Source organism: Rhopilema esculentum, chromosome 10 (genome assembly GCF_057945365.1).
Source record: "Rhopilema esculentum isolate cy_ngs chromosome 10, ASM5794536v1, whole genome shotgun sequence".
Lineage (NCBI taxonomy): Eukaryota > Metazoa > Cnidaria > Scyphozoa > Rhizostomeae > Rhizostomatidae > Rhopilema > Rhopilema esculentum.
Genome location: NC_142824.1, coordinates 5,550,853 through 5,563,873, shown reverse-complemented (window position 1 = coordinate 5,563,873; position 13,021 = coordinate 5,550,853). Strand labels below are relative to the sequence as shown.

The 13,021-nt window shown below is 37.7% G+C and overlaps 1 protein-coding gene across 1 annotated transcript; it reads left to right on the top strand.

Annotated features, from left to right (window-relative positions):
• The first annotated feature begins 11,046 nt into the window (after window positions 1-11,046).
• LOC135687791 (52 kDa repressor of the inhibitor of the protein kinase-like) lies at window positions 11,047-11,964 on the top strand. Its single transcript, XM_065204457.2, has one exon. The coding sequence runs from the start codon at window positions 11,047-11,049 to the stop codon at window positions 11,962-11,964; it is 918 nt and encodes a 305-aa protein (XP_065060529.2).
• Window positions 11,965-13,021: the final 1,057 nt, after the last annotated feature.

Sequence of the window (13,021 nt, the reverse complement as noted above, 5' to 3'; positions counted from 1 at the left end):
CAAAGCTGGTGATAGAGTTACCCCTAACAGTGCGCCTGCCCTGGTAGTAAATACTTCAATAGAAAACGAAGTGATTGTTGACCCAGGACTAGGGTTATTCCATTGCTAGGGATAATTACTATCATATGGAAAAATAACTGTCCTGGTAGCAAATACGTCAATGAAAAATGAAAGGATTGTTGAAACAGAACTAGGGTTATCCCACTGCTAGGGATAATTACTGTCATATGAAAAAATAACTGTCCTGGTAGCAAATACGTCAATGAAAAATGAAAGGATTGTTGAAACAGGACTAGGGTTATCCCACTGCTAGGGATAATTACTGTCATATGGAAAAATAACTGTCCTGGTAGCAAATACGTCAATGAAAAATGAAAGGATTGTTGAGACAGGACTAGGGTTATCCCACTGCTAGGGATAATTACTATCATATAGAAAAATAACTGTCCTGGTAGCAAATACGTCAATGAAAAATGAAAGGATTGTTGAAACAGGACTAGGGTTATCCCACTGCTAGGGATAATTACTATCATATGGAAAAATAACTGTCCTGGTACCAAAACGTCAATGTAAAGTGAAAGGATTGTTGAAACAGGACTAGGGTTATCTCACTGCTAGGGATAATTACTATCATATGGAAAAATCTCTGTCCTGGTAGTAAATATGTCAATGGGAAATAAAAGGATTGGAGGACTAAGGGTTACCCCCACTGCTAAATATTGGTGTTACTCTTGCTAATTTCCATTTTTCAGGGAAAACCCCCCGCCAAAGCGACCCATTAAATATTATTGCAAGAGTTACACAAATCAGTTCTGCTGCATCTTTTAGTACTTTTGTAGGGATTTTGTCCGGTCCTGATGACTTTGATTCTTCTAGCCCTTTTAGTGTTGCTAGAACCCAATGGTTTGTGGCGGATTTGAACCTAAACCTAGCAGGTTTTTCTATGTTTGTTAGATGTTGAGTAGGATCATCTTTGGATTTAACTTCAATTTTGCTAGTTAAGGAGTGGTCTACATTAATCAAATGTTCATTGAAAGCAGAGACTATTTCTTCCTTATCTGTTATTTGTCTATCTTCATGTTCTATCAGTGGCACTGAAGTACTCCTAGTTGTTTTTCCCAAAACTACGTTTATGGTTTTCCACAATTTATATGGGTTGTGTTGGTTATCAATAATCTGTTTCGCATAACAATCCTTCACTGCTTTTCGCTTGGCCCCTGTTATACTATTTCTCAGTTGTTGTATTTGACCCACAGACTGCCATTCTTTAGTGCTAACTGTTCTGTTTTATCGCGCTCACGCATTAAACTTTTATGCTAGCATTGAGCCAAAGGGTTTGTTCTGTACACACCTTTCGTTTTCTGATAGGTGCATGGAAATTTAGCGTTGCCTTAAATATTTCATGGAAAGCATCTGTCATCCTATTTGGTTCAAAATTTAAGTCAGAGAATACTTGCATCCACTCTATAGAAGCCAAGCGCCAACCAAGATGATTTTGTCACTCCTTTGTAGAATACGCCAAGCTTTAACCTTCCTAGTTCCGATTATTAAATAATGATCAGCCATTCCTGACTTAATAACAATGTCTTGTCGGGATTTGAGTTTACTAAGCGCATTCAATTCGTTTTTAGTAAGGTTGGAGTTGTTAGACTTCTTCTTAAAGTTGACTTTAAAAATCTCATATCTGCATCCATGTTGGTGGTGGTGGTGGTGGTGTCCATGTTGACTTTTTAGGGAAAAGGTTATCAATAATGTTGGCAGCAGATGCTGATGGGTCCGCTGGATAATCGTCAGGCGATTTGTCATGGAAATGCGCTTGTAACCAAAGACGTCGAAAGAAAACCTCTGCATCATGTTTAGATTGAAATTCGTCAATGGAGTTTCTTTTAGGGATAAACTGGAGGCCTTTGTTTAGAACGGAGTGTTCTTCATCAGATAGTGACAGGTCTTCTGGTTTTGTGAATATTATATTCCTTGGCTCAGACTCTTGAAGAGTAGCTTTGGACGGTCGATGATTAAGACTGTGATTTATAAGATCTTTAAGGAATGAGTAAAGCTATTGGTTCAGCATGTGGATTTGCTCACGTAGACGGTAAAAGAGCTCGTAGTCCGTGCAGAGCATTCGAAGACGATTCACAACTTTTGGAAGCTTTCTGGTCTGTTCATTACAAAGAAACCGATTCTCACTGCGACTTCGATTACACCTCGTCACACCCAAGCAAATGCAAAGATTCAATCCCGTATTCCCAGTTCCTCCGCCTTCGCTGTCTCTGTTCGCAACAAGAAGATTTCAAGACCAAGGCTCAGGAAATGTCTAGTTTCTTCAACAACAGCAATTACCCAAAAACAGTTACCTCGTCTGCCTACGAACAAGCATCGTCAATGACACAAAGAAGCCTCTTTGAATCCCGCCAACAAACAAAAAACCAATGAACGCATACCAATCACCCTTACCTTCCATCCAGTCAACAAGCAGATCAAACAAATTTTATACAATAATTTCCACCTGCTAACTGATGACCATGAAGCTTCGGACATTTTCAAACATCCACCCCTTATGGCTTATCGACGGGACAAGAATATTGGTGATATACTTGTCCACACAAAGATACAAACAACATTAGACACCTTTAGAACAACGCCTTGCCACCACCCAAAATGCCGCACATGCTCCCATGTTCACACTTCAACCACAATTACTAACAACTACAGCTACTTCTACATAAAGATACATTTCACATGCACATCACATGCCTTATTTACTGTATCGGTTGCAACAAATGCGACCCTCACTGCATTGGGGAGACGTCCCGTCAGATAAATACCCGTTTTGGTGAGCATCTCCGCAATGTAGAGAAGAAAATACACCTTCAAGAATCAAGAAGAGAGGCCGAATGGCCATACACCAGCTGACATGGAAATCACTGGACTTTACTACGCACCTCACAACAACACTAAATGCAAAACCCTAGAAAAACGTATTATTTTTAATCTTGGTACTCTTATTATTCCTAATGGTCTTAATAAACAATTTTCGTTTCTTTCCTAATTCAGCTACTATTAATTTTTACCTTATCTTATCTATACGCTTTCCAGCCTCTCACATATTTCCATCTCGTCTTGCGTTCTACGTCGTATTCCTACTACCTTCCATATAGTTTATCTTTCGATTCTACTGTTCTATTCTCTTCTTAACCGTTTTTCCTTCTATTCTTTATTTACCTGATGAAGAGTTAAGCTCGAAACGTTGTATCAAATATTCATTTCTTGTACAAAGTCGTTATTTTATTTTATCAAATTTTGCTCATACTGCGTACTTGTCGGCTATGTTGTTCTGCTCCATCACGACCTTCAATTCCTCTCCAATCTTGAGCTGCTAAATATAATGTTTTACGTTGTAACCTTGGATAACCCCTTTTTGATCTAAAAAATCCTGAGTCCGGATATCTCGAAATCCCGAAATGAATGGACTATTTGAGTTCAGTTGGATGTTCAACAAAGCTTTGGAGACGAACAAGCTCTTTTCCTTGGTTCATATTCTACTTTTAAACACAGATAACCCCTTTTTGATCTAAAAATTCCTGAGTCCGGATATCTCGAAATCCCGCTATGTCGAGCAAATTTTTATTTCCCGTGCGAGTTCGAGATAGCGGGACTCGACTGTACATAGCAAAGGAGATCATTACAATAGAATAGAATCCCGTTTCAACGAAATCGGTTATTACGTACATTCTGATATAACGTACTGGTTTGCTTGGTCCCGGCAAAATGTGTGCTTGGTTTTAGTCAATTTTTACTTACCTGGTTACAACGTACTTCGGATATAACCTACTTAATACGCCGGTCCTTTAAAGTACGTTATAACCGGATTATACTGTAGATGGATTAAGGTGAGCCAGCTCGATGACTGGTGGCGGGAGAGGGGGGGGGGGGGTATCATGGCAATTAAAGTTTGTATAACAAAGAAAAGTTTTACAAAATAATGTTCTCCACGTCTAAATATCTTCGTTGTTAGCTCTCAAAATCACTGAATCCACCGGCAAATTCCATAGAAAAATTCCTTCAAGGTGGTCCTTTTGCATTATGCAGAACATCTGGCTAAATGTATCTGGTTGTGGGAAAGCTCTTCCAAACTTTGACATGGTGCACGATGTTAATCCGGAGCTGTTGCTGAGCTAAGTGATACTTTTGAAAAATTAACATAAGAAGTAACTGTGACAAACTCTCCTTCAATCTTGGCTTCTTTTTGAAAATATCAAAGATATCCTGGTATGGGTTTTATTCCGTTTCATCTAAAAACTTGCAAGTTACGTCAATGCTCTTGCACTCTTTTTTTTTTAAAGTCGACGACATTAGTCGGCTTATCTTATCCCTTCCAAAGTCTTTTAAGATTATCTTTTAAGAAAATCTTCAGTAGACTTGAAAAATCATCTTGATATTTGATAATAGGCAATTACAACAACGGATTGGTTGAAATTTACATTATTTTGCTATTTTGGTCCTTTTTATGCTTTGTCCCCTTCCCTTGCCCTACATCCCTTCCAGTCTTCATGGCTATTCACATCTTTCGCTTTAGTTGCCATTTTGTTTGTATTCTCTTAAAAGGCACACATTATTATGCTAAGAACTGGTTCCATAGAAGGTGCCAGACGTGGTTAGATACATTCCCTTCTGTCATTTGGCGCTTGTGTTATCTTTTAAGCTTTCTCGAGGAGATGTTGAAACGCTTAATCGTCTCTATACTCCATGGCCCCCCACTTTTCTGCAGAGCAAAATATATCTTTGAGGCAAAATTGGACAGAAATCTACTATATCATTCTCTAAGTAACTTTGCCTAGTAATCCATTGAATGTGCCCTTAGGTTTAGCCTGGTTGCCCTGTCTTTACCATAGAAGACATATATAAAATTGAATATTGGAAGTTTATCGAAAAAATCAGTCATTGTCCAAACTGTACAACGAGCAACGGCTTGGTTTAGGAAATAGATGAAGAAACCTGATCCAGAATAACTTGGTGCCAGCACAAATTGACAGAGTTTCGCATTTCGCAATGTCTGTTTGTTAACGAAAACTTTCTCAGAACATTACATAAAGAGAGAAATCAGCTGTTGAAGAAAAGGAAGGAACTGCAAAGAAAATTTGTGAGGATATGAGAAATAAAGAACGGACAGATTTGTTCTTAAAAGTATCATCAATAGAATGTCCAGGTCTCGTTTGCGGACAAAAGGAGTGTATCACCTTATATTTGCCTATAAGTATAACAATTCACCAACAAAGCACCCCTAGATGATAATTTAAACCGTTGAGGCGAAATATCCGTATTCGAAATATCCCTCATTGGTCATAAATGAGATGATTTTAAAAACACATTACAAATCAAGTTAAACTTTGCAAATAAACTCTTCATTCATGTAACCGTAAATTTCTCATTTTCTCATAAGAGTAATCCATTTAAAAACATTCTAATCACGTTCGTTCGTTTTCATGGAGCCCGGGCAAATTTGCAAAACATTGCTGTGATGTCCGTAGGCGTTCTCTTAATCTCTCACTGTCACTGTAAAATCACTGGTTTTCGTACAGAAATTGCGTTTGTTTTATAAGCTTTTCCCCCAAATAAAGCGATTATCTTCTATGCAAGTAATTCATTTATTGGCGGCAATCGCCCTTAGTGGACTAAGCGTTTTCTGTATTTTGTCAGGTGGCAGATGGAAAAATGACCTTAAACGTTGTTGGTGTATTGATCGAAATTTACATGGCCTGCACATGTTCGAGAAATGGTTATAAATCATTACATGCTCTGAAGCTAAAAATTCCCAGTCCCACAAAAGTTCCCAGATGTTGTTGCAGGTTTCAAAAATCATGAAAAATCTGTTACGATGCCTTGGAAACCCCAAGTTTGTGAATTATACACTAATTTTTGAAAAGGAGCTTGTTGCTTTGTATTTTTACAGAATCATGTATAACGTATCAAAGGAAGAAATATTAAGACAAGAACTAAATTTCAAGCTAACCTACCTGTGTAGTAGATTGTTAATAAAAAATACATTTCAGCAAAGTTGGTATTTTTACAACTTCTTTGTTGTATGCAGGGACGGATTTAAGCAACAATGATTGGGTGGGTGTTAAAAACAGATTCGATTTTGGTACCACGCCCATCATGTCACTAGAAAATGATGGAAACACCAAGTTTGAAAATTCGGTTTTTAACTTTAAGGTAAAAAAGATAAAAAGATAAATAATGTCAAATCTTGGCATTACTATCAAATCTATCAAAAAAATGATTGTACAGAATGGTAGCAAAATTTCCCGGAGGAAATAGAAGTATTGGAGGTTGTCGCACCCCCTACACCTCCGCGCTAAATCCGTCCCTGAATGTACGTTACTTCTTCTTGAATTATTAATTTTTTAAAAAGCTGGTAATTAGAATCTGAATTATTCAAATGTAGATGCACTCTCTTTATAAGAATCAGTAAATTAAAATTCAGGCTTGCTGTTCATAATTTTTCTTGATTTGTCTTTGATTTGGTCCTAAATTTTTAGGGACAGTATTTGGCTGCAGTGCAACATTTGTTCTGGAAATGCTCATGACATTTCTGTCAAAAGGTTTGCGTCCGTTCTAATGCTCCAATTATTTTTGCTCTCTGTGTCTCAATTTTGCAGACCCACCTGCCATTCACGTTGACTGATCGCTAAGAAATTCTGAGTTCTGGACTTTTTAAAAATAGAACTTTTCTTAATTTGTTTTCTTTGGATACTTGTGGTTTTTATAATTTTTCTGATGGCCAGAAATTTTGTTTACGATCAAAGTTGATTTGTGGAGTTTACTCGATGGATTTTTATTATCATTATTATTATTATGAAAGCTGTTCCTCGCTATTCCATTGTTGCTTAATCAAAGTGAATAGAAGAGACCAAGCCTGCATTTTTCTACATCATGTAAATTCTGTTAATTGTTGAATGTTAACTGCTTTCCAACGAAAATGCAGAGCCTTATTTTAATTTTAGAGAATTACACTCTCAATTAGCTTAACATCAAGCTGCAAAAATTAGAAATATCTCCCTTGAAAATGTTGATGATTTTTCTCCTGCGGGGGCTGAAGAGGGTTTAGCCCGATCAATATTTCCCAAAATGTACTCACAATCCACACAATTATTCATGTTGCCCTTGGTTTTTGTAATACTAAAATATGAAAATGGCTTTGAAAAAGCAAGCATTTTATAACATATTGGCGAACAGCTTTTTCGTCTGACACTCCTCAGAGCATAAAACGTCAGGGTCCGAAAGAACATGATGAAAAATATATACCCAGTTATAGATCGAAATAGGCCAATCAGAAAAACGCAAGCACAAGACCGCTATAGTTGACCAATCAGTGCCGCGTGTCTAAAGAAAAATGACCACTGGAATCCAAGAGAGAAAATTAACTCCTTCTGTCTACACAATGGCGGCTTTTTCGTTTGCTTGTAGATCGATTTCAAAACTGCTAGATGGAAGGACGACCGGGCTCTGCCAATTATCCAAAACATGTTGTCATTATAGAGTTTTGCACAATCTGGGTTGTCTAAAAGATGTTAACCGATGGCAGAATCACTTGTTTTAACAGTGTTTCTAGACCTACAAGATCGAGGAGGCTGTTCTCTTTGAGGGGCAGTTTTGTTACTTATGTTTGAAGGAACATGCTGTTTTATCCTTTCCCCCAATCTTTGGGTTGTGCGTCCTACGTAGCCAGAATCACACTAGCACGTCAATTCATAAATAACGGAACATTTTTGGTTGGTAGGAACGCAAACCTTTTGAATGGATGGAAGGGCTCTCCTAGTGCTGTAAATAATACGAGGATTGACAGCAAAGAAACATTTAGCTATGGCTTGCCTAATACTAAGTTTTGTTTCAAGTTTAATTAAGGAAATGTTAGCAGTGACAAGAAAAAAGAATTTTTTATAAAATCCATATATATTACTATACTATATATATACGCAATACATAAGCAAAAAGTTAGGGCATTGCGTAGTAAAGAGGGATCGACTCACTTTTAATGTTATGCATTGAATTTGATCAAGACAACCTCACAGTGAATCGGCATTTGAAGCGTAGCAAAGGGAATTACTACTTAGCTGAGCTGATGTAGTTCATCTTCTTTTGAAAAGCCCACAACCGTCTGATCATATGAAAATGAGATGAGAATGATATGAAAATGAGATGAATATGATATGAAAATATGGCGTAAGTGAATTTGCAATGCATCAAAGTACAAACCTAGATTGTTGCGAAACTCTAGGAAGGATTTAACAGAAAACTTCTTTGTAAAATTTTCTGCGTCATTGTAGAAGTGTTCTCAGCTCCATGCACCTCACTTTTGGCGCTTTGAATTGCGCAACTGCCTTTGTACCCATTGAGAATCGAAAAATTGTTTCCTTACAAAAATTTGTGCTAAGAAAAAGGTGAAGATATAGGCTTGCATATTAATTTTCCCCTCTTCTCTCCTTTCTTTTGATAGTAAGTTGATATATCAAGTTGCAGATGAATGGAACAATTTACAACCTTTTTGCATAAAAATATTGATAAATCCTGTCGAACGGTCAGCTCTCTTTTCATCCATGGGTGTAGTGCTAGGGGGGCTCAGGGGTGCTTGTTGATACCAAAAATTGGCAAATTTATACTTTTGCTATTGTTTTTTGCAACATTTTGTGCAAGAGCCCCTCTGTATACGACATAACGGCTGGGATTGCGAACAATTTTTAGAGTTTAGGGGGTTTGAAATGTTTTGAGAGCCCAACCTGTTAAAAGCCATGGGTACGTTGAGACACCGAGTGGTTTTATCTACAATATTTTAATCTTTGGGACTATCCCCCTCCCCTTGCTGGTGCAGTCCCTGCATCCAGGTGCCATGTCTGTATGATATGATAGAATCTTCGGCTAATCATGACTAAATCGCCATTTCGGTCTCGAAACAGAACTGCAACAAAGCCGGTTGACCTGCTTTAACACGATAAGATGTTTTCAGCTGATTGTCAGACATTTCTCAACGGAGCAGCTTCGAATACGCTGCCACAGAATAAGGATAACGCTCGGTTATTCTTATTCTGTGACGCTGCCTGTGCTCCAGACTCCTCTGTAATTAGCTAATGTGCTATCTCGGCTAATCATTAGAAACCATTTTGTTAAAAGTTTATAATTTCTTCTCGAGGTTTTCCTTACAACATGCATTCACTTAAAAGCCAGACTAAGGCTAAGAAAGATCCACGTGTGGCAGCTTGCAGTTTACAGCACCTAATGATTTTATTTGATGCTATTTTATACACTTCCGGCTAAGCTAGATAGCTAGCAAGGAGGAAAACCAAGGCTTGTCGCAAAAGATTAACGTAAAAATGTAGAACAGGTTCATTTGACGTGTTTATGCGATGTTCATGGCTTCAAGTAAGCGTTGTCAAATTTTTATCTACATATTTGCTGAAATTAGATTATAAAATTGAAATCGTGATGCTGCATTTTTCTTCATTCATTTTTATTTAATACGGTAGTATTAAATAGTCATGACATCAGTCAGAAGGACTGTTTTTCTGGAGGTCGTCTGAACTTTACAATATTAGCTACAAACTAAAGGAATTTATAAAGCCTGTTTAACACAAAGGCTATTAAATTAAATTTTTTCCAGTCGGGAAATTTTTCATACTTGGAACCAGGGCAACCACAGTGGTATTGCGCAAATTGTATACTGATATCTTCTCGCGCAGAGTTTTCTTTGAATAGGTTGAATAATGCTTTGCATGTAATAGTAGCTGTCGCTCTTTTTATCATATCAGTAGCACTTGCCAATTGAGTTTCTTGATCACAATTGCGGTGGATGTATCATAGCTTTTAGTGGTGACAATCCTTACAGCCCCATTTTGCAATTTTTGTGAAGTTCGCAATTTAGTTTCGCCGCAGCTTCCCAAAAACAGAACAACAGTAGTGGAAATGTGGATCTACGATCCTATGAAACATTTTGATATGTGAAAAACTTTTGTCATCGTTATACTTTGTCACATTGCATTTATGGAGATACATTTGGAGATCGTTAATGTAAGTAATAAATAGGATGGGACCAAGACGTGAATCCCGTGAGATTCCGTAATCAACTTCCTGTAGGCTTGGGGGTGTGCCATTAACCCTGTGAAATTCATGTCAGATTTGCACATACCACTTCAACCAAAAATATTGCCATGATACATTTTGTAATTACCCGGTGCCAAAAATTTAATGGTGTTTGGACTGTCCGGCCGCAAATAACACCGTTTTCCAAAAATAAGTTATAATTTTACGGCAGCAGCAAATTTCAGTCAAAACTTAAGAAAAATCTAACTATTCAAAATTCAATAACTCGCGACTTAAAGCATAGGTTCCAAATCTTTGATTTGCTGAGCGACCTAAATTCTGCAGACAGAATTGACGAATCATAATTCAAGAATATGACAGCAAACGTGCCTCGCATCTAAATTTAGGCCTTTTAACATTGTAACAACATTTAACACCGCTTTTTAACATTGAATCTGTGATAAATTTATGAAAAAACTGCCGTTGTACTCAGTAAAAACTTTTCTGCGATCGTTAGTTACAAAGGCTTGAAACTGTCCCTTTCAAACCCTCATAATAATTAGGGAAGTTGGAACACAGAGAAATTGCAGTTTTTAAGCCTTAAAATTTGTTTTATCCACGTAATTGGCAATAAGAACTTGCCTTTACAAGCCAATGTTACAATCTTTTTTGTCGGCATTGATGCTTGTGTTACTGACGGAAAAATCGCTAAATTCCACTGAGAGAAAATGCCGCCCATCTTTCTCTTAAATTAACTGCAACAAGTACGAGATACGAGAAGTGAACGACATGGGCGAAAGTACAGGAAACAGACGAAACTTTCTTGCGATAATGGAACTGATTGCAAAATATGACCGTATTGTAAAAGAGCATTTGAAAAACGGTCAGCGAAATGCAAAGATGTTATCATGAAAGACCCAAAATGACATTATTGCCAATGCAGCTTTAGTTATAAAGAACCAGATAAAGGATATGATATCAAGCGAAAAATTTTACGCGGTGATTGTAGATGAGGTCACGCAAAAATTTGCCAATAAAGAAGTTCTACTCGTTTGTATCCGTTTTCTCAACTCAATTCATGGTGAGCCGAAAGTTGAGGAAACATTTTTTCAGTCCATGCAAATGAAAGGATGCACTTCTGGAAAAAACCTGGGCCAGAATATCGTAGAAATATTGAGAAGCAACGGCCTTGTTATGGCTGATTGCAGAGGACAAGCATATGATGGAGCTGCGGCAATGTCTAGTGATAGGTGCGGTGCACAAGCTGAAGTCCGGAAGGAGGCCCTCATTGCAGCATATACACACTGTCGGATTCATGTCATTAATCATGCAATTATTGCTGCATGTAAGAATCGAAGCATCAGTAACATGATGGATGTCATTTCATCAGTTTACCTGTTCTATGAATTCTCTCCAAAAAGAAAGTGGTACTTTGAAAAATTCTTGAATTTTTACAACGAAGAAATGGCCCTCACAGAAGTACAGAGGAAGAATATAGTCAGTCTGGCACGCACTCGTTGGGTCGAACGTCATCGTGCATTCGAGCCATACTATTTGCTCTATCGTGCCAATATTGCAGTAATGGATTCTATCTTCAAAGCCCGACTCTACAGCGAGTTTTATGATGCACTACGCACTGATTTTGAAGAAGAATGGTCCAGGGACGCCGAAACCAAATCAAAGGCACAAGGCTTGTATTCTTCATGCAGCTCATTTGCACATACAGTTTCATATATTCCGACAATGAACAGGATGGAGCCTCTAAGAGCACTTGTAAAAAAGTTACAAGGAAGAAATAAAGACATCTTTCAAGCCTACTATATGATTGACAGTGTAATAGAGGACCTTTCCATGAGAAAGATTTCGCAGACTGGTATGAGCAAGCAGTGAAGATGGCACAGTCAGTTGGTGATGTTGGAGCAGATTCCGCGGTCGTCGAAAGTGATGACATAGAAGAATTTTCCGTCGCTTTGTAGCAGTTTCATTCCTTGAAGCATTATAAGTTAGCTTAGGTCAAGGCCCACAGACAGACAGAGATGCGCCTGTCCTATATCACTAAACTTGATTCTCAGCCCCCCCCCCCCAGGTTCAAATTCACGGTGCCGTCCCTATTTCTTTGATCGGGGATCCTTTTGACTCTTTTGCAGACAAAAAAAAATTTTTACACAAAAAAGGTAATTTCCGTACATGAATGCATTTTTATTTTCCCGACCATATTCCGCTCACAAATATTTGCCAATTCCCGATTAACGACTCCAAAAAATGACGTTTCCCACTTCCCCGAAAAACATATCGGATACCCTCTGTAAATTCTAAAAATGTATATTAATACCTTGATTTAAAATTGGCTGTTCGAAATAGCTAAAAATTAAAGCTAATTACGGCCAACTATTTACAAAAGGTGTATACAAAAGAAATACCTAATAATTACAAAAGACCTAAACCATATATAAAAGTTTTGCAAATCCTACAGTTGCAATGTTTGCATTTTGTTGTCAAAGAGACTAAAGTTTTCACTTCTTTAGGTAATTTTGCCCATATTTTTTACCCATGAACCTTACGCCTTACGGTATCTGTACCATAGCATGTGATTCTCACTTTTGGTAGGTTTAAATTGCTCGAGCTTCTTAGTTGATACGGCATTGCCTTTTCGTCAAAAACTTCCAACATAAACGAGGGATTCAAGTGATTCCTTGTTTTGTAAATTTCAACCATGAGCACCTGTAGTTCTGCTGATGTATAGTTACCGAAATATCATTTTCTAACAATTTCTTGTAAGGAGAAGTGTTGTCTTTGTGTGCGATTCGAAGGGCCCTTTCCTGTATCCTGTTTATCTTATTATTGATATTTGTAAGAACATGAAAGGTGCATCTGGAATCTCGCAAAGATGCAAAAGTTTGAAAGATTACAATCAATCTTATCAAAAGAGGCAAGCCCTGCCTTGTGG